At 38.7% G+C, this 20,654-nt stretch overlaps 2 protein-coding genes and 2 long non-coding RNA genes across 7 annotated transcripts in view; 2 read left to right on the top strand and 2 right to left on the bottom strand.

The window, feature by feature from the left end:
* Positions 1–318: 318 nt before the first annotated feature.
* LOC122532445 lies at positions 319–2,381 on the top strand. The gene is made up of 3 exons (XR_006307506.1): positions 319–465; positions 1,379–1,503; positions 2,265–2,381. It is a non-coding gene; the product is annotated as an uncharacterized LOC122532445 (long non-coding RNA).
* LOC122532438 (protein lethal(2)essential for life-like) lies at positions 951–14,833 on the bottom strand. 2 transcript variants are annotated; one of them, XM_043661208.1, is made up of 4 exons: positions 12,691–14,833; positions 9,437–9,691; positions 2,690–2,911; positions 951–1,289 (listed from the first exon to the last, which is right to left on the bottom strand). In XM_043661208.1, the coding sequence occupies exons 2-4, from the start codon at positions 9,689–9,691 to the stop codon at positions 1,188–1,190; spliced, it is 579 nt and encodes a 192-aa protein (XP_043517143.1). In that variant the 5' UTR covers positions 12,691–14,833; the 3' UTR covers positions 951–1,187. The 2 variants fall into 2 exon arrangements, 1 of the variants encoding a protein (XP_043517143.1); XR_006307505.1 differs by lacking the exons at positions 951–1,289; positions 12,691–14,833 and adding an exon at positions 2,262–2,404 and having other exon boundaries at positions 2,476–2,911; positions 9,437–9,998.
* LOC122532446 lies at positions 12,767–15,367 on the top strand. Its single transcript, XR_006307507.1, has 2 exons — positions 12,767–12,909; positions 14,829–15,367. It is a non-coding gene; the product is annotated as an uncharacterized LOC122532446 (long non-coding RNA).
* A 602-nt stretch (positions 15,368–15,969) lies between these two features.
* The window catches only part of LOC122532411 (high affinity cAMP-specific and IBMX-insensitive 3',5'-cyclic phosphodiesterase 8), a 25,727-nt gene continuing 21,042 nt past the window's right edge, over positions 15,970–20,654 (bottom strand). For all 3 annotated transcript variants that reach the window (XM_043661167.1, XM_043661168.1, XM_043661169.1), the window contains 10 exons: positions 19,542–19,672; positions 19,367–19,462; positions 19,061–19,260; positions 18,716–18,994; positions 18,483–18,609; positions 18,257–18,400; positions 17,908–18,069; positions 17,385–17,514; positions 17,253–17,320; positions 15,970–16,230 (listed from right to left, as the gene is read on the bottom strand). In XM_043661167.1, the coding sequence (XP_043517102.1) occupies positions 16,153–16,230; positions 17,253–17,320; positions 17,385–17,514; positions 17,908–18,069; positions 18,257–18,400; positions 18,483–18,609; positions 18,716–18,994; positions 19,061–19,260; positions 19,367–19,462; positions 19,542–19,672 (1,415 nt within the window). In that variant the 3' untranslated portion in view covers positions 15,970–16,152. The remainder of the gene's footprint in view (positions 16,231–17,252; positions 17,321–17,384; positions 17,515–17,907; positions 18,070–18,256; positions 18,401–18,482; positions 18,610–18,715; positions 18,995–19,060; positions 19,261–19,366; positions 19,463–19,541; positions 19,673–20,654) is intronic.

Genomic DNA, 20,654 nt, shown 5'->3' with positions numbered 1-20,654 from the left:
GTGGGGGTCTAGGTGGGAGAATGTACTAGAAATCTCGTCGACGTTTCGCCGATCAATACTTGGTTTTTGCCTATTTTTGCCGAAAAGACGAAACAGACGGCGGCGATCGTGTCATCGAACGATAGTTGGCGAGACGGGGAACACGATGATGCCGGCGGCTGTCGGATTGACGACCGGAAACGTGTAGAAATGACCGTTTGAAAGAAAATGCGCATTAGACGCCGGCTGCCGGGACAACTTCTCGAACATTCAGCACTGCGACGCCGCACGGCTATATAAGAGGGCCGGCCGGCTTGGCTCGGCGCATTCGTAAACAAACTTTCGTTCAGTTCGGACGCAGCGAAGACCCGAAGACCCACCAAACCAGTGAACATACCTCTACTTCTTTTACGTGGTCCACGAGGCTGCTGACAACACGAGAAAATGTAGACGAGACGGATTCGGTGCGGAGCGCGACAGTTTACCGTGGGTATTCCTAGCTTTTTTAAGTAGTTTTGACATTTTTTTTTTTTTCATATATATATATATATATATACTTATGAATACTACGTAGTTTCGTGGTTTGGTTTTTTTTACTGAAAGCTTACGCTTCCACGACGTTACTTTTGTTTTACGATTGATGGTATATATATTGTTGAATTTATACTAGCTATAAATGGTCATTTATACTATACTATTACACTACTAGTAACTATAGATAGATGATATATAGCTAGTCGAATTTATACTAGCTATAAATGGTCATTACACTACTAGGTCATTGTAATTATAGATAGATGATATATATATATATATTGTTGAATTTATACTAGCTGGTCATTTATTTAAACTAGCTATAAATGGTCATTTATACTATACTATTACACTACTAGGTCATTGTAACTTACTATGATAAATAATATCAAGTCTACTAGATGGTTGGCGAAGGTAAAACAAAAGTAATGAGTTAAGTCTGATATTTATGCAGTTAAGAAGTATATACAGATATTGTTTGAATATTTATGTCATTATGTACTCGCTTTTATTATATCAAATAACTTGTATGTATTATTTATGAATAATTCTTCTGTCGATGATTTTTTCCGATTCATAGTATTGTCATATGAAATTCTATTTAACGATTTTTACATTGAGACACAAAATGCTTATAAATACGAATCGAGTCGAAACGTTTCCGGGCGTGGCGATTACTTTTCTTCCGTGGCCGTTTCTACTTGGACCGGTTTACTTGCCGGCATTCCAGTTTTCGTGATCTCGATGACTCGTTCGGTGCCGCTAGGTGTCTCTTCCTGAAAGAGAACGTAACATATTAGTTAGCCACGTAGACCGTAAGAGGGAAAGCAAAATGAACGAGGCTTTTTTATATTTGTTTTTATAGTGAACCCTACGGGGTCGGTGCTTGAACAATCCGTACGCAACCATAATCTGGTCTGATTAGAGTTCGAAATTTCTTCACACATTTTGAACTATTTGAGAAGAGCACCTCGAGAATACATGCCTTAGGTAAGCGGTCATTGAACCGACGTACTCTATTTCTATTGTTCTACAATTCTTAACGTTAATAATAAGAGTCTTAAGAAACTTAATTAACCATACCGGGGCTCATGGTGTCGCTACCCAATCGTGCAATTTGAAACATTATATTCTTAATCGAAACGTAATTGTAAATAAACTGCAATTATATATAAATGCAATTATATAAATAAACTGCAATATATGTGAACATATGTGAATTCGGGAACACTTTTCACGTCGCAATGATACAATACATCGCTTCTCTTTTCGAAGCCACGTATTCGAAGAATTCTTTTCAATCAAAATTGTTGGCACGTAGCGTCACTCTAGCCTGTTTAGTCACACATTCAACTATGCATCATTAGTGATCGTTCGTAGTTGTTCTCTATGCTAAGTAGGTTTACAATGTATTTTCACGATGTCTGCTCAATACTGAGTGTATCGTAAAGTACTTGCTGATCTATTAATTGATATTTCGATGAGGAGCACTCGCTAGTTTTGAACATTATCGATTTTAACTACTTTCAATTTCACTTTCGATATTTTTTTATCGATTCTATATGTGTAATATATAAATGATATATATCTCCGATTAATTATCGATTATACATCGTATCTTGCGGGATAATCATGATAAATCTTGCTCGTCGAGCTATCGAGTTAAAGTCGATAAACGCGTTACAAATACTTTTACGAATGTGCCTCATCCACGTGAAACTCTTTAATCCAACGTGACGTTCTTTTTATAGTTTAGAGCAGACTCGTAGTTTGAGGTCGAGAATAAATCGTCGGCACCATCTTGTCTAAACGAATTCTCTACCACGAGGGCACACGGAACGTTGGAATTGAGAACAAAAAAAAAAACAGTAACATAGAAAAGTAAAAAAAAAAAAAAAAAAAAAAAAAAAAAAAAAAAAAAAAAAATAAAATAAAAAAGAAAAAAAAAAAAAAAAAAACTAAGTATACAGAGTCAAATAGAACGGGGAAACAATACAAAAATAAAAAAAACATAGAGAAAACAAACAAAACAAAAAAAAAAAAAAAAAACAGAAAGAAAGCTAGAAAGGGAACGGATCATTTTCCTAGAGCGCCTCTAGCTTTGCGAATCGAGAAGCATCGGGCGAGTCCCTCGCTCGGATTCGCCGCCGAGCCCTTCTCCTCTTCGTCTCGTTACCTTTTTGGGTGCGGTGATAGTTAAAACACCATCGGAAGAAAGGCTCGAGGTAATGTTGATCACATCGTGAGATGGAGGCAGGACGTATCTTCGTACGAAGTGTCTGCTGACAAATCCATGCTCGTCTTGTCTCTCCTCGTGTTTGGCTTCGACAATAACGTCGTTACCCACCGTCTTCACCGTGATCTCCTCCGGTGAGAATTGTTGAACGTCCAGTATTACCTGCGCAGATCAGAGAACAAAGGGATTTAAGACAGGTCGAACGGGGGAAAAAGAGAAAAGAAATAAAAGAAAAAAAGAACGAGTTCGTCGGTTTTTCTGCGGGAGCGCACGATGTTACGTGTGATGATAACCGATACGATAATGTCAAAGAGGCTATAACATACATTGTCCGTACGACCATTGAGATATATACATTTTCTACCATTCGATTCTGGGCCGCACACGCCCTGTGTACACACCGCTGACTCACTATAAAATATAAAAATTCGTCGTTTGTTGCGAGAGTAATAATTCAGGCTTTTTCCACCGATTTATCCAGCCGTATTGTACCGGGAGAAACTCGCGCTCGTTGAGATTTAACGCCGCTTTTAAGGCAGAGGCGAGGCCAGGCCTTCGCCTGCTGCTTCGAGATTTACCTCTACGTCTACGATTAATTTGATTTAGCCAGCCCAGTCTGTGTATCTTCGAGATTAACGAGTTTCCTTCTCTGGAAGAGTTTAGGTCTCCGCTCGTTGGATACACGAGAAGTTTACAACACACAGTCAGCTTATTAGCTACCATACGCACAAAACCGTTTCTAAACCTTTGTTAATCGCTCTTGACAACAGTGAGCTCGGGAGGAAGAGAGTGTGTGAGAGAGAGAGAGAGAAAGAGAATAAATTAGCGGGCAAAAAGAAAAAACAGAGTATATAAACTAAAATCCGTTCTTCCGGTTAACTCGAATTATCCACGCCAGTAGCTTGTAATCGCGAGGATTCGTCGGAGTTTATTAAAGAGTATGAAGACACAGTAGGAAAAGAGAATAAAAAAGGAAAGAGAAAAGGAGAAATGTAAGAGATAATCGCAGCTTTTCAACTTCGTACCCGTTGGCAAAGATCTTGCTTGTTCTTCGTTATTCCTTCACCGTTAATATATCTTTCATGTAACAAACCAGCGTTTTGTAATTTCGGTTCGATTCGTAAATGTGTAATCGTCGAGAACGTCGAGAGCAAACCGGGAAAATGTAGCTGACAAGATTTCCCCCCCGCCTATTTGTAACATCGTTTCTCCCCCCTATTTTTGTTCTTTCATTCATTCGCAGGGAGAGGACGAGCTATTAAGATGCAACTGTAGTAGGGATCATTTTTTTTTTTTTTTTTACCATTGAGCAAGAGAAGGGAAACATTCGTCGCGTTGACGCGCGTGTTTTCGCTTTCTTTTCTTTTAATCTCGACTTGACCAGTTTCTATCAATCTTGTGGTTAGCAGCTCCACTTTGGAAACGGAGATAGTAGTTCAAAGAGAGAAAGAGAGAGTGAACGCACTTGGCGATACCGAACTTGAAAAAAGCGAACCGCGGTCCCTCGGGTGATCACACCCGAGACCCGGGGAGCATTTTTCAAGGTTTAGAGAGGTAAAAGAGAAAAGCAAAATTGCACGCGCACAACCGAGAAACCTTCGCATTCTTTCGTCACATTTCGAGCAAAGTAGCAAGAGACCAATAAACAGATTTAAAATCTCCAGTGCTGCTGCGTATTGTATACAGAGAGAGAAAGAGACAGAGCGAGAGAGTGGTGGAGAGTGAGAGAGAGAGAAAGAGAGAGAGTGAGTGAGAGAGAGACATATTGCGCGTCTGCATTTTTCTATATATATAATATATAGAGTATTTCGTATTGAATCGTTTTCTATGGTCTTATCGTTGATGATTCGAGAAGCATTTATTTTTATATAGAGATCATTATACATAGCGACATAAAGAGAGAAAAAGAGATCCGAAAGTTTCCAAAAGGAAAGCCGTTTTTTTAGTCCGAGAGCGGCACCCCCGCTTTCAAGGGGGGGTGCTCCGACGCACACCTCACACTTTCTCGGTTTTTTCTGTCGACAAAAGAAGAAGAAGAAGCAGAAGAAAAAAAAAGAAACAAAAGAAGACTGATACGCGATACCCACGTGACACAATCCGTGTTTTTCGGATTTTAATGACAGAGAAAAGTCGTCCTCTTCGAACATACTTCGAGGTATTCGGCATTGTTTGTTGAAACAGAAACAAGATCCATTCGTGAGTTTAAGGGTTAAAGAGCAAACGAGAAAAAAAAAAAGATGAAAATGGCGAAAGCCGGTTAAACTGTGATTTTAGAAAGGAACTTCCGGTATATATATACATATATATATAAAAAAAAGTGTGTGTCTGTCAGGAAATAGTCGCGTGCACGTTTCGGACTGTGCGCAGGGAAATTTCTTTTGCTACAAAATTTTAACAATTTTTCCGCTATTCGAGCCGTTTTGAAGAAACAGAAAAAGAAGAAAAAAAAAAAAGACAGTAGTTTTCGAGACCTGACTTCATCCTACCAAAACGTCTTTTAAGCCCCCTCTTCTTCGAGGGAGGGGGTTCCTGTGTAAAAAAAAAAAAAAAAAAAAAAAAAGAAAAACAAAGGAGGAAAAAGGAACCAACAGTCGAAAATTCTAACAGTCCCGAAAAAACGTTCTAAATCTTTATACTACATAGCACAGTGCTGTGAACCATTTGAAACGGGAGGCGAACCATTTAAAGCGCGAAGAGAAAAACCCATTTTTTCGAGTCTTTTTTCGCGTCGCAATCGAACGATAGTGATTCGATTATGCAGCAAAAAGCGAACATGCTGAGGGAAAGCAGCAGTGGCAGCAGCACCATCAGCAACAGTAGTAATAGCAGTAGTAGTAATGGCAGAAACAGAAATCGGTTTTCGGGCCTTCCGGTGTTCCAGTTCTTTCGTTTGTTTCGTTAGTCGTATTTCTTGAAAATTGTGTGCTCGCTTTTTTTTTCTTTTCGTTTTGTTTTCTTTTCTTCTCTTATAACTTCTCTTAATAACTTTGTTTTTCTTCACCTGTAGTTACTTTCAATTCGACGATCAAGCTGCTTCGTCGCAATAGCGTTGCGTTGATACTATTGTTTATCAATCGTAGAGATATTCGATATTTTTAGTTAATTTTTCTTTTTTTTTTTTTTCCCCTTTTTCATTTGGTTCCATTTCCCCCAAATTTCCCCCCCCCCCCCTCTTATTAAGCACTTTCCCTTTGAATCGCACCATCCTCCTTCACCCCTTCCCGTATCCCTCTTTACGAATGCGCCTATTCAGTTCCCTATACACTTTTCCCTTCCGTTCCTCAATTTCTGGGTCTTGAAAAATAATATTCGACACATCGCGATTTTCGCGACACGCAGTTTTTTACGTTTCTTTTTTTTTCCCCCCTCTTTCGTTCTTACCGTTCTTAGACTCGCGCATAAATTTCCAACGATAGTTCCCGCACTTGCTGGACGACACCTATAATAAAAGTCTATAAAAACGAGAATATATATCTATATATACATATATATATATATACATACACACATATAAAAAAGAGGTTATCACTTTAGATTGTCTCAGCCTAAGTTAATCGATTGTCAAACCGCGGAATAGTGGAACAGATATTTCGCTCACTGTATTAAAAAAACTCCAATAAAAGCACATTTATCATGAGAAAGTAAAACACTACAAAAAAAAAAAAAAAAAAAAGAAACGAGATATGGGCCAGTAAATGTTTAGCCTGTTCTAATCCAGTATACTCGAATTATCGAGCGTATTTAGCTTGGTGGCGATATAATTACTTGATTAAAAAGAGCTTTCAAATAATCCCTTGATGTTGAGCCAAGAGTTATTAAGTTACAATGGTTATTTGAGAAAAAAAACAAAAAAAGAAAAATAATAAAGAGAGAAAGGAGGGGAAAAAAGCAAACGAATAAAACAGCTTATATTCGATGTAATAAAACATTAACTAGAAGAAGAGGAAATTTACGAAAAAAAGAGAAGAGAAGATCGAGTGTGTGTGTGGTGTGCATTTAGACAAATTTATGCTCGAAAGGTTATTAAAATATATATATATATCCCAGGCGTTTTATCCAGTTCGAATACCGTCAGATATACCGATACGTAGAGAAAGTAAACGAAAGACAACCATTTTTCTGATCTTCGAACACACGTAAGCTTTTACAATAAGTGTATATACATATATATTATATATATATATCTATATAGTATATATATATATATAGTGTCTTTATAAAAAGTGTTCGTTTGTAGAAGTTCGCGCTTACTTTTGCCGTTTGTTTTCTCGTTTCTATTGTCGAGAGCATTCTCAGGCGATCTTTGATCGATATTTTCCTACAGCCGTTACGAGCTGTTTTCACTCGAGTTTCCACTCGAGTTTCCACATCAAATCGCAACTTTCACAAGTCTAATATAACGCTCCGGTAGCATTAGCAATAATTAGTATCTCGAATAAAAGTCCGTTTTCGCTTGACGAACCCGAGAAATCCTCTTGTATAACCAACAACTTCTATTCGTACAGTTTAAGATCAACAACGGCTATCCCATTGCTTTCCGGCTCTGGCCGGAAGTGGAATGGGATAGTCGTTGTCTGAACAGTTCTTTCCTGGTGCTATAATAACAGAGTACAAGGATATATCGAGGCTCGACGACCATTCAAAATCCGATCGAACGTTAGCAATAAAAGAGTTATAATAGAGCGTTAAATTTCCAACGAATTTCAAGCACATCTGTGTCTGTTCCATTCATCGAGCAGAAAAATTAAGCTGCATGTCGTGTCGCAAACTATATTTTGGGCACGTGAACGTTCCAAAGGTTCGAGGAAGAACCCAAAATTATCGCGCGAACGAAGTTTCATCCAGGTTTAAGGAACCAAATTGTCTCACCTAGGCCAAACAGCGTAGTCTGTCGGCTATCTTCCTTTTCGACAGTTTACCAAACAAAATCGAAGAACATTTTTCCGGTTGAGCGACGAGACAATTCAACGAGAACATCTTTTGATCGGTCAGGCGTTGTCTTCTCTTCTTTGTCCCTGTTTTTCTCAGCCTCGATCAATCGTAACGAATCAACGCGACACTCCAAGGCACTTTAATCTCTTCTTTTTTTTCTTTTTCCCCTTTTCCCTTTAAACTCTCCTCTTCCGTGGGATTCCACGCACGCGTGAGATCCTGCAGAAGACGAGAGAAATTCATCCTCTCTGTGCAGCAGTACTCCCCCCCCCCCCCCCCCTCCCCCCCCCCCCTCTTCTCCCCGCCCATCTTTGTGACACACACGGACGCGAATTTTTGAAACGAGAAAACAGCCGCCGAGGCGTAGACTTTGTAAATTTTTTCACGTCGTCGACTGAACACGTCACGACGTCAAATCGTTCCCCATTGTAACGCAAAGTATAGTTGCGAGGTCATCTTTCGTACGTTGCAGCCATTTATAACATCTCTGCCCCCCTCCTATCCCTATAGAGAGTTCTCGCAGTAACGGTGCATAAAGTGAAGCCGCACGAGTTAAATCGGTGCAAAAAATTGAAGCGTGCCACGCGCCCCTCCTCGTACAATAATTTATCGCGCCTGATAAACGAACATTCATGATCGACGATTTCAGAGAGGCCATCAGAGAAGTTAACGAAGTAACGAGCAACAAGATTTAATAGTCGAAAAAAAGAAACGAATCCGACACGAACAAAGTTTAATATACTGAATGCGAATGGCTTGCTTAGCCCTGAAACCGCGGACGGCCAGCAAACGGAAATTAAACAGACATCAAAAGCACACTGCACGTCAGGCACACTGACAGAAATAGCAATCGTGTGTGTACACTGTCAATACACCGAGTCAGATCATCTGAGAACGCGTGCCAACTAAATTGCTCCAAATTCTTTCGTAGTAAACTGTAACAAAGAGGAAATTCTCCAGGATTGAATTCGACCGAGACTGAACATTCCTCAGATTATGCGATTGTCAGATCACACCGTGGTGATAACGATCGATCCTTGAGACACGAACTACCCATTGTCCTGCACCGGTGATTTCCGATTCGACAGTCCTGATTCGATAGTCCTGATTCGACTGTAGTCTTCCAAGAGATCACATTTGACCCGTATCCATAGTTATCACTCGAACCAAAAGCGTAGTCGTAATCATACCTATTGTTCCTGGACAATCGGTGTGGTTCGGTACCATCGAGTGATAACTATGGATATGGCTCGCGATTCTCTACGACCCGATCGGATAGTACATCCAATCGCGTACACACCCACCTCGCCGAGTTCATCCATTCTAGAAAGGATTCTCGACAAGATCCTCGGAGAATGAGACAATTAAAGACAATACTAAACGAAAAAGAAAAAAAAAAAGAAGGAACAGCAATACTTTCCCTCATTCGCCAATGTCAACAGCGGGAAGTCAGTCACAACGGAACCGAACTCTCTCTATCCTTCGCGCATCCACCATACGTCATTGGACCCACTTCCCCGACCGTGCACCAAAGAAAAGTCAAGAAAAATCACAATCATCGCGAACGAACGAAGTAGACCAAGAATAAAAAAGAGATCAAGATTCCACTCGACACATATCCTGCACCATCCCCCCAAGGGCTTTGCAAGTCACCTGCGTTCAGTTTGAAAACGAGTCGCGATTTGCTCGCGACATTCAGCAGAATATCGAGATCTGGCTCGACAAACGCGAGCGAATAAAACGATGGCCACAAACCTGGAAGTTGTTCTTGCTGTCGATCTGAATGGTGCTCGATCCACTCGAGGCTTGGCGTGCCACGTTCCTCCATGGACGGTAGTACCTGTCTCGAAAGATCGAGCGTAGAGGAGGTCTCTCGAGGCCGAGATCGGAGAATCGTGACAGGAGCTCGTCCCGATTCAACGCTCTGCCGAAGTGTTGGTCCATCAGTCGGGACACGGGTCGATCGAAATCGTCCCACCAGTCACGGAACATCAGCGGGACCACCGACATCTGAAACAAAAGGTGGTCAACAATATGGAGAAAGTCGGCAAAGATCAGTCGGTCAGTTCTTGCTTCTCGATCACCCGGACACGGGATGTATAGCGTAGATCGCGCAACGACGAGAAACGATCACGATGAACACGTGAGAAAATTTCAGAGAAGGGAAGGAGGAATTCTGTACGTTGTTACATACCTGGTTAAAGTTATCGTATTTTAGGACGATCGAGCGTTTTTTACAACGCGTTCGACGGATTAAGAGCTAGGGTGTAAGCTGTTTTTACTTAAGAAACATGCTTGGAAAATTTTCTTTGGGCTTCAAACGAAAAAAAGAAAAAAGAAAAAATAATAAAAAAAAAAAAAAAAGAACAAGAAGAAAGAAAAGCGCTCAAACGCGCGTTAAATGGCACGCTTGTCGTTACATTGCTACAATAAGGAACACGATCTTAAAGTAGATACTCACCTCAGGCGCAAAGACTGTAATTAAACGATAATATACTGATACCGGAATGCAAAACACACGCGATCGTTGTGCGACTGAGATTCTCTTTTACGAAGATTACGTGACTTCTAGCGTTAACGCGCGGCTATCAGCAGATTGAATGTGGACGTGAGAGAAGGGAATCGTTTAAGACGTCGCGGAGATATTGCTGCTGTTATCGCTGATATTAGCATATTGTAGTAAACGTCTCGATTTCTAACACAGAGCAAAGTAACAACCGTGTTGTTCTGTCTATTGTTTACGCGTTTCCTCGAGCGTATCTTCATCGACGAATATTATATCAGTTAGGATCTAACTTGAACGCACAGCAGGTGACTTTTTAGGGAGTTATAAGTAATAAGGAGAGTTACTAGCGATCCGTTTCGAATCTTTCTCGCGTCGATGATCAATATCTCGTGACATTTTCATCGAGAAACGGTAGTCCAAAGCCGGGACAATTTGATATCTCTCGTCGTAATTCGGAAACGTGCGTACGATACAATTCGATAACACTTACTCGCTCGTTGGCGAGCCCGAATCCCAACCGAAAGCAAAACTCGTCGCGCGTTTAGTTATGTTGGAACTAAAGAGACAGAGATATGACATTTAAAACAATCGAGATCGTTTGAAATCCTCGATCGAAAATCTGAAAATCGAAGGTAGAAGTAGAGAATAGGAGACTCTTACTAGAGAAAGAAACGCGTATCGCGCGTACTTAAAAGAAAAAAAAAGAAAAGAAAAGGAAAAGAAATTAACAGTTCGTGACATCAAAGAAAGAAAAAAAAAAAAAAAAAAAAAAAAAAAACGGCGACTTTCCGCGAATAGAGAGCATACGTAGTAGAGTTTGTGCGATACCATCCGCGACTGTAAAAGGTAATTTCCGTTTAGAATCGAAGGGGGAAGACTCGCGTGGCGAATTTTTCTGTTTTCGGGAACGTCAAAACACGCGGGTGTGTTTCTCCGGTGAAAAAGGGGGAGGATGCGCGTTTGTCAGAAGGGCATCTAGAACTAAAAATATCGTCTACAACGTCTGCAGCGTGTTAGAACAGCAAAGACGGAAGAAAAGAAACTATACTAAGGCATTGCATTTCCATCGAATTAAGCATAACTTACTAGCTATTAGCTTTAGGTTACGTGTAAGTAAGGAGCCTAGGTGTATAGGCGCGAGGACGAGGAGGAAAACAGGACAGGAAGCGGTTCTAATCGAAAAAGGCGACAGAAATTGTACACGGAACATCTTCTGACCAACTTATATCGAACGTGTAAAAAAATCTCGGCTGTAGCAACCAGGAATACACATCAAAGAGACCCCGGATATCATTTTTTTTTAAAAATCAAGCCGAAGAAGAGAAGCATACACAAATCACCATATTTCCTCGATCGTCCAAGTATTTTCGGTATTAAGAACTTGCTAATTTTTCACGATCAGAATATATACTAAACTCATGATTACACACGAGAGACGATAATAGGAACGAACGGTAGGAGAAAAATTTCAATATGTTAGGTGGGATTGTGTAGAAGACAGGAAGGAACGCGAGGAGTTAATGACAAATACACTTAGCTGTTAAAATCATGCTTTACGACGATCGTACTTTTAAAGTATAAGTTAGTTTGCTAAGTTTCCTAAATGCTATTTACTACTATTACTACTATTACTAAACTACTATATTACTACTATTACTAGTACTATTACCACTACGTTTCGACGTTACGAGAAGAGAAACTATTATCCTCGATATATCCATGCGCGAAACTTCTTTAGGGTTTAATAAGGGAGGAGTACGAAGCGTGTAATAATCGTATAAACGCGTGTTTTAATGGAAGGTAATTCTTTGGTAAAAAAAAAAAAAAAGAAAGTAAAAAAAAAGGAGAAAGAAACCGTGTCTTTTGATTACGCGATTTGGCGCGTCGATTACCATCCGTGTACGCGCCCGAACGGATAATATCGTTGACAATTGATCGATGATCGTACAGTCGATTTACGAGACGTATCGTGAAGAAGAAGAAGAAGAAGAGAAGAAAAAAAAAAAAGATAATAAGAATTCAACAACATAGTACTACAGTTCCCTAAGGTTAAGGATTTCTAACGCTAATCGGTTTAGCCGATACCGACACTTTTGAACGGTTAAGATGACGTTTAGTAGACGTGTACTTAGTCCTTAAGTGCAGCTTAGGATCCTTACTATTTTAGGTTACTACTTCACACGTTGGTGAAACGTCGTTGCGCGTCTTTTCTTTTTTTTTCGTCCGGCGAAAGCGAGAACACTGACCGATTCACACTGACGAGAAATAAAACGAGAGATAAAAGAAAAAAATATAGAAAAACAATAAAAAAAAGAAGAAACAAGGGAGATCGTGCCGCAGAACGATCAATAACGGCAGAAGCTTCCGGTACAGTCGAGCAGTAGTACGATCATGCTGTCTTTTCATTTTTTTCCTCTTTTCTTTCTTTTTTTTTTTGGAAACCTGAGAGATGTCTGACAACCCTCGTGGAAAACACACACGGGGGGGAAAAAAGAGCACGCACCTTTTGAATATTTCTTTTTCTTTTCTCGTTGCACGTAGAAGAAGGAGAACTTAGAGGAGCAGAGAAATGCAACGCGGTACGGAGATGTGAATTTCGACTGTCTGATTCAGCGACGGAAGCTCGGGAAGCTTAAATAGGCGCGGTCTCCGGATGCCTCTTGAACGTGCACGGACAAGAGGAAGAGAGAGAGAGAAAAAAGAGAGAGAGAGAGATACGGGAGTGAATTTTCGGATACTCCCACGATGGTGACGTTTACTGGCTCTCGTCCAGAAATATCACTCGACGAAAAACGTATTTCAATGTCGGGGAGGGGCACGCGTAACCGAACCTCTGACTCACTGTTTCCTGATAATTCTGGCACGCTGCGTCTTGTGGAACTCTTCTATTTGTCACCGCGACTCGAACGGAGAGAGTATCACGTTGCTCCGTAAAAAGAACCTTGAGGGAAACCATCCTCTTAGCCAACCAAACTTTCTTTCGTTTCAAGGGTTTCCGAGTTCTCCCCTCTCTTCGAGCTTAGAAAAGGGGAGAAAAAACAATGGACACGATGTGTCGTCACTTGTTGACGATTATATCAACTCAGTCATACCAGTCACTCGATTACTGCTGCAACCGTTGTTCAGTTAAAGTCCTCCAAACTTGTCGTTAGGGATGCGACTCGTTTTCCAATCGTATTGCACTTGCTGGCGTGTGGAGTTCCATGCCTCGTAAGCAAAGCAAAACGAAACGTGTGTACGTATCCGTTATTTAGAGAGCGCACCACTCGATCGCGCGATTACACGCGAGGGGGCGGTATGATCGTCACTTTTTTGACTCTCGTGTGACGCAATGTTGCACGGCGAAAAGAAACGTACAGTTTCTTCGACGAGTTTTTCCGAGAGAAAGGGAGTCGCTCGACGAGCGATGCTTGCATTTTCTTCGTCGAGACGAGCTCTCGATACTCTGCGAGAGCAATCTCCTGGCGTGCGTAAGATCTTGTTGTAATTCCCCCTCGACGCCGATGATGGTCTCCATAACGAGTGTATATTTACGTGCGGATTTTTAAACAAGAGAAAACACTTTATTACGGTGTTGACGTTGCTACTCGAGAGGGTAATCAATCAAAAAGAACAAAGAAAAAAATCGACGAGCTCTTCGGGATTGAAATCTCGAGTCTCGTCACCAAAAAAAAAAAAGAAAGAGAAAAAAATATATAATAATAATAATGAAGATTTGTTTAGGATATGTGTTTCTAAATATCGAGGATGGTCTATTTACAGATTACGATGTCTACTATAATTGATAGCGTGTATTGTTAATTGCTAGGGTACGTGTTATTTGTCGAGTTTCTTCGTTACTTAGCAAAACAAGTGCGTGCCACGTTTGGAAGTATCTTTACTAATTACTTGATTAATTTGTTACGACAGAGAATTGTTTATACGTTCGAGCGGCATACTGATACGATGAACAGCAGTTGATTTGCGAACTAATTAATTAATTTAAAAAAAGAAGAAAAAGAAAAAAAACAGTGAAAAATACGTATACAAAGTATGCCACCTTGTTCAACGAGACAAATAAAATAGAGAACAATTTGCGCAAAAAAGGACAAACGAATTCACACGAGAGAACAAAAAGAGAGAAGCAAAAACGTTTAGATTTGTAATTATATTATAATTCCAGGATTGATTTTGCTGTTTAGGTTTGATTAAAAAAAAAAAAGAAAAAACGCCTCGAGATATATAAATAAATATACGTACTACTATTGCGGCATTATAGTGATAATATTAAAATAGTAAGCTTGACGATTTTTAATAAACGATTAGGTAACGCGTAATCGACCAAATACTTATCGATAATCGATGTGTAATGTCTCTTCGAACTTTCGATAATTCTCAACGTATTTTCGTGTTTTTCTGGAAATGTTATGTGTTAGGCACACTTGTAAGTCGAGATTTAAAGAGGGAAACGTAAAAATGAAAAGAAGCAAGGAAAAATGTTTGAATTCTTCGTTATTAATATCACCATCAAGCAGAGAGATTTATGCCTGAAGAAACAAACGCGCTCTGTCTCTTTTGCCCATGTTATTAATTAGGCTACTATAGTGTTTTAACGTGTCTCTTTGATACTGGATAAAACGACTTTGATTATACGTATGTTAGAGAGAGAGAGAGAGGGAGAGAAAGAAAGCACGTGCAAGAGAGAAAGAGAGAGAGAGAAAGAAAAATATTTCTAGGAGCTAATCTGCGTTGTACACATATTACATATAATATAATTAGTAATTTGTAACCATCCACACATGTATTACTTTTTGTGACTTAGTAACCGAGTTTTATAATCGATTTTCTCAGTGTGTAACGTTCCACGATAACGGCTTTCACCGGAAGCGCTATATATTTTTTCCTCGTTGCTTACACTTACAGCATACGAAACAAAACAAGACTAACTGAATGATCTGACAACATTAAATTCATTATTATTAGTGATAAATATACTCACACACACGTATATATACTTGATGTTTTATGGCAACAATATTTATGAGTGTTAGATTCTCCTCATAGTACATCGTACAATTAAAATAAACTTTCTCTGTATGTAACAGCAAGTGTGTCGAGACGAACATAAAAGCATTATTATATAAACGAGAGGGCATATTAATGTATATGCATGCGAGAAATTCTTGCTGATCCAACAAAAAGAAAAAAGAAAAAAAACATAACCGAAAAGATAACCATTCCGATATATTTAATATCTTCGTTCCGCAAATTGTATAACACACAGTATCTGTATCGCCTAGCTGTTTAGGCCCACTATCACTTCCTTTTATTGGCTGAGAGAAACAATAAAGTGAAATCCGACGTAAAAAAAAACAATAAAGACAATCGAGTTCTTTTCAATTAAGAAATCCTTCCTCAGGATCAAAGAGTATTGAACTTTTTTTTTTTTCTTTAAATACCAGAGATAGAGAATTTAGAACGATTTACTGAATTATTTTAGCATTTTGATGGAGTTCTCCTTGTCCAACTTTTAATCACGCAGTTCAAGAAAAGAAAAGAAATAAACTGATTTTAAAAAAAAGGTTAACAAGATGCAACGTGAATAATTGTTATTAAACTCTGTTTCTTCGTTAATTCTGAGCACGTTCAAAGTTCTCTAGGTTGGGCACCGACGTTCAAGAAAAGAAATGATTAAAGAACGAAGTATCTTTCATGACGGTCACGAGTTTAAAATAGATGGGCTTTCACGAAAATGGGTAGGTAGAAGAAGAAGGAGAGTGAAGAAAGATATAATAAGAACAGAGTTGTTGAATTACGTGTATTTTCTAAAAAAAAAAAAAAAAAACCTTACAACTGTACGACGCGTGTCGTATGTTATTATTTATCTCTAAACCTTAAATATTACGAATATTTTACACATCATTTGCGTGGAACTATTGCATTTTGGGACGGACGAAAGAGTATGAGTGGGATTGAGTTCCATGGGTCACGAAGGTTGGCGTATTCGAAATTCAGGGAGCTCTTGTATCTTGTCGATGTCCAGTAAAGTTGATATGCCTCGTTCCTATTATTAACAAAATATTTAATATTTAATAAATATTTAATATACGTATTTAATATTTAACGAAATACTTAATATTTAATATACATATTTAATATTTAACGAAATACTTAATATTTAATATACATATTTAATATTTAACAAAATATTTAACATTTAATATACATATTTAATATTAATAATAAACATTGAATATTTATCATTACGATATTTTTTTAGTTGACGAAGGAAATAGTTTGTTCCATTCTCCGAGTATAATTAGATTTAATAATGTTGAAAAATAGTGGAAGAGGTATGAGACAAGATAATTAAAATGTAAAGTTTGTACGAAGACTATATAATATTTTTAACTTAAAATAGTTCATTCTATTTTTCGAGTTGGTTATAAGTGAATTCAGGAAAGTTTCCAAAGTGTAGTGAAAGAAATCGAAGAAGACAGTTCAAGAAACATATTACTTGTGTTTACCAAATTTTTGAAATTTCCTAATTAGTGATGAAATTATGGTTTGTTCCATTTACCCAATACAAATAATTGAGTCCAACAGAGTTTTCGAAGTGCAGTGCAAAGAAACGAAAGAACAATTCGGGGAAATAAGAGTAAAATAATACAACACACAAAATTAAAATTCAAATTAAAATTAAATCGTTCCTAGTTTTAGCAAGTACAAGATTCAAGAGGCAGAAATAAAATCTAATCATACATGGTGTCAGTATTTTTTAATTCTGTATAAAGATAGTCCAAAGTCTAGAATGTACTAGAATTTTCGACGAGTGAAAAACATTGAAGAAAGATACAAGATAATCAAAGAAGAACAAAAATTAAGAATTAGTGTTTCTTAACTATTTAATCATTCGAATCGGAGAATTCAAGATGACATAAAATTCAAAAAATCGTGCTTCCTTGAAGAAATCGGTAAGAATCAAAATTGTTGATAAAAGAGAAAAAAAAATAATAATTTTACTCTAGTTCTCGAATGCAAGACGATTCAAGGAGAAAGAATGAAATTCAAGAATTCATTTCTTACGTTGTATTCCTTCCATTTATCGTAATTGTGCCTCATGTATCCCACCATCTCTGGCATGTCGATGAACGCTGAAAATAAAACAGGGTTAGGCAAATGTACAGACAGAGTAAAACGTAGATGCATCTGACTGACCATCCCACGCCTCGATCATGTCGTTAATGATAAAATCGACGAAACCGATCTGCGACTTTGGTATCGAGCACGTTGATCTGTCGAACATCGGCATCAGTACCGGCAATCTCAACTTCTTCTCTTCGTCGGTCTGCAATAAATTCAAACATCGCAAAACGTCGAAAACGCACTCGAATCACGCGCGTTTCAAATTCTTCTCTGAATAATTTATTTAACGCGTAAGCTCGGAGTACAGAGTGCAAGTGAGGAAGAAAACTGACGAAGATCGTTTTGCAGTTTAAGTGACATAATTATAAAGAAAGTGTATCGCAACAATTCGGGCAATTAACAATCTTAAAATTTCATTACTTTAAAAAATAAAAGGACTTGATTAATTGTTGTGTAACCTTCTGGAACTTGAGCAATTATTTCGGAAGAGAACAATTGAAATGAGTAAAAATAAAGAAAATAGTTAGTAAAGAATTTCGAACATCAAAATGGCAAGAAATGAATGATCGTTTGTTTCATCGAAGTGACAGAGTACCTGATTAAAATATTCTTCCGCGATACGTCTTGCCCATTCGATGCAAAACCTTAATGGTCGAGTTGGATTCGACACGTCCGCGCACTTGATCATCATTCTTTTCACCAATACCACGTTTTCTGGCTGCAACACAACTGACATATCCACCGCGTCCGGGTAAACCTGCACTCAGATTTTTGAACATGACGATTAATCGAACGGCCTCACCTAATATCACGTCAGAAATCAGACATTGTAATAGACTTATCGATAATTAAATCGAAATGCAAACTGCATCGACTTCAAACGAAGAACAAAACTGCATCGACTTCAAACGAAGAACAAAACAAACATAAATGGCCATTATTACGTCCATGTGTTGGTTGTCCATTATCCTCGCGCTGCACACATTCATGAACTTTGCCAAATGTTCGAAATGCTTCGTCATCTCGGTGGCCAGGATCATGTCTATGATCGTTTGACGAACTTGTTTGTATGAATCCCTTTCCAAATTCTACGAGAATTACAATACACGTGAAATCTCTCTGTCCTTTGGAACGGAAATTCGTTAGCAAAATTGTTTCGCGGTGACTCACTTGAAAGATATTCACGCTGTCGTCCGATAACGATAACTTAAAGGTCAGTGCTGCGTGGTGTGATTCAAGGACGCTCAGATCGTTGTAGAGGATCGCTAGCTTGTTGTTGGAGTTGCAAAGAAATTGACTGAAATCGATTGAAGCGTGTTGGCTCTGAGTTGGTATCAAGAAAACCACCGTTGGAAGTAGTTTGCGGAAGTAGGTTACGTTAAAATCGATTCATATTGATTCACCTGGATCTACCCGGATGATCGATGTCGTGCGCAGCGGCCGCGATAAGAGCCGCGACCTCGTCCAATGGTTCCAAGATCAGTTTCAACCTTTCCGACTGCATGAATCTGGCCGTAGCCTGCAGTACATCCGCAGCGTGCGTTGAATTGTGATAGCTGTTTCGAACCTTGTAATTCATCTCGATGATGGTCAACCATTTTTGTACGATTTTCTCGTCGCAGCCGAGCCTAGCGGGTACGCGATACACGTTCATGATAGTCATCCCAAGGAAGAGTAGTGGCCTGCGAACAATTAATTAATTAATTAACGTCGCGTTAGTAAGAAACGTACGATAGAAAATCAAGTACCTGCTCTCGGTTAAAGTCTCCAGCTTGAATATGTCGAAGTCCCATTCCAGACATTTCTCAAGAACATCCGTGATCTCCTGGGGGTTTTTGAAACCCTTGATCTGCATGTGCAAGCTCGGAACATCGTTGACACTCCTCTCAGCGAAAAATCGCGCCGATTCGACCGACGATCGTCTCGACTCCCGTGCTTTCTTCGGCGACTGATGTCGATCAATGTTAAAAATAAAGGTTAATCGTTGAAAAGAATTGCTTTGCGAATTAGCTGACGAAGAAAGAAAGTATATGATTGAATATTTTGAACATTACGGAAAGCAGAGCTTCGACGAACTCGGTCGTTAGTGGATCGGCATCTTCTCTCACAGTTGGCTCGTAAAGTTCAGTAGTTTTGAGAATATCAATCGCCTGGATAATCGTTATTCGTATTAAAAGCAATTGAACGTGAATGTGAATTTTATAGTAAAGAAGATCGAAGTGTACCTACCTTCTCGATTTGCGCCGCTGTCTCAGGATTCTCGAGCTCCATGATCGCGTTAGAGAGGAGGGTGATCACTTTCGTAATGGGTGCTTCTAATTGCAAGCTGTGTAACTTGCGTATACTGGACCGCCTGCGTCCTAGGATTCGATTCAAATCGTTATTATTCGAAGTCTAGTAATTCTTTGTTCATCGTGACGTCGATCATCATTAACGAATCGGTTGCCGAAAATTTGCAAAAAAAAAAAAGAAAATTTTACGCGGTGAGTTTGTAGTTTTAAAATGATCCGATTTTTAGCTTCAGGTATATAAATCACTGTGGAGAACAAATTGCGCAGAATTTTTTGGGAGAGAGAAACATATGGATCGAAACTTTTATACATTTTCTCGAATTTCAAATTACTTGGAAATTTATTGGATTCAAATCGTTATTATTCGAAGTCTAGTAATTCTTTGTTCATCGTGACCACCTCGATCATCGTTAACGAATCGGTTGCCGAAAATTTGCAAAAAAAAAAGAAAATTTTACGCGGTGAGTTTGTAGTTTTAAAATGATCCGATTTTTAGCTTCGGGTATATAGATTATTGTGGAGAACAAATTGCGCAGAATTTTTTGGGGAAGAGAAACATATAGATCGAAACTTTTATACATTTTCTCGAATTTCAAACTACTTGGAAATTTATTGGATTCAAATCGTTATTATTCGAAGTCTAGTAATTCTTTGTTCATCGTGACCTCGATCATCGTTAACGTATCGGTTGCCGAAAATTTGCAAAAAAAAAAGAAAATTTTACGCGGTCAGTTTGTAGTTTTAAAATGATCCGATTTTTAGCTTCAGATATATAGATCATTGTGGAGAACAAATTGCGCAGAATTTTTTGGGGGAGAGAAACATATGGATTGAAACTTTTATACACTTTCTCGAATTTCAAACTACTTGGAAATTTATTGGATTCAAATCGTTATTATTCGAAGTCTAGCAATTCTTTGTTCATCGTGACCTCGATCATCGTTAACGATTCGGTTGCCGAAAATTTGCAAAAAAAAAAAGAAAATTTTACGCGGTCAGTTTGTAGTTTTAAAATGATCCGATTTTTAGCTTCAGATATATAGATCATTGT

Source organism: Frieseomelitta varia, unplaced genomic scaffold, assembly GCF_011392965.1.
Source record: "Frieseomelitta varia isolate USP_RPSP 00005682 unplaced genomic scaffold, Fvar_1.2 scaffold_455, whole genome shotgun sequence".
Classification (NCBI taxonomy): Eukaryota; Metazoa; Arthropoda; class Insecta; order Hymenoptera; family Apidae; genus Frieseomelitta; species Frieseomelitta varia.
Note: the sequence above shows the minus strand (reverse complement) of the source record. Positions and strands in the feature narration are given on the sequence as shown.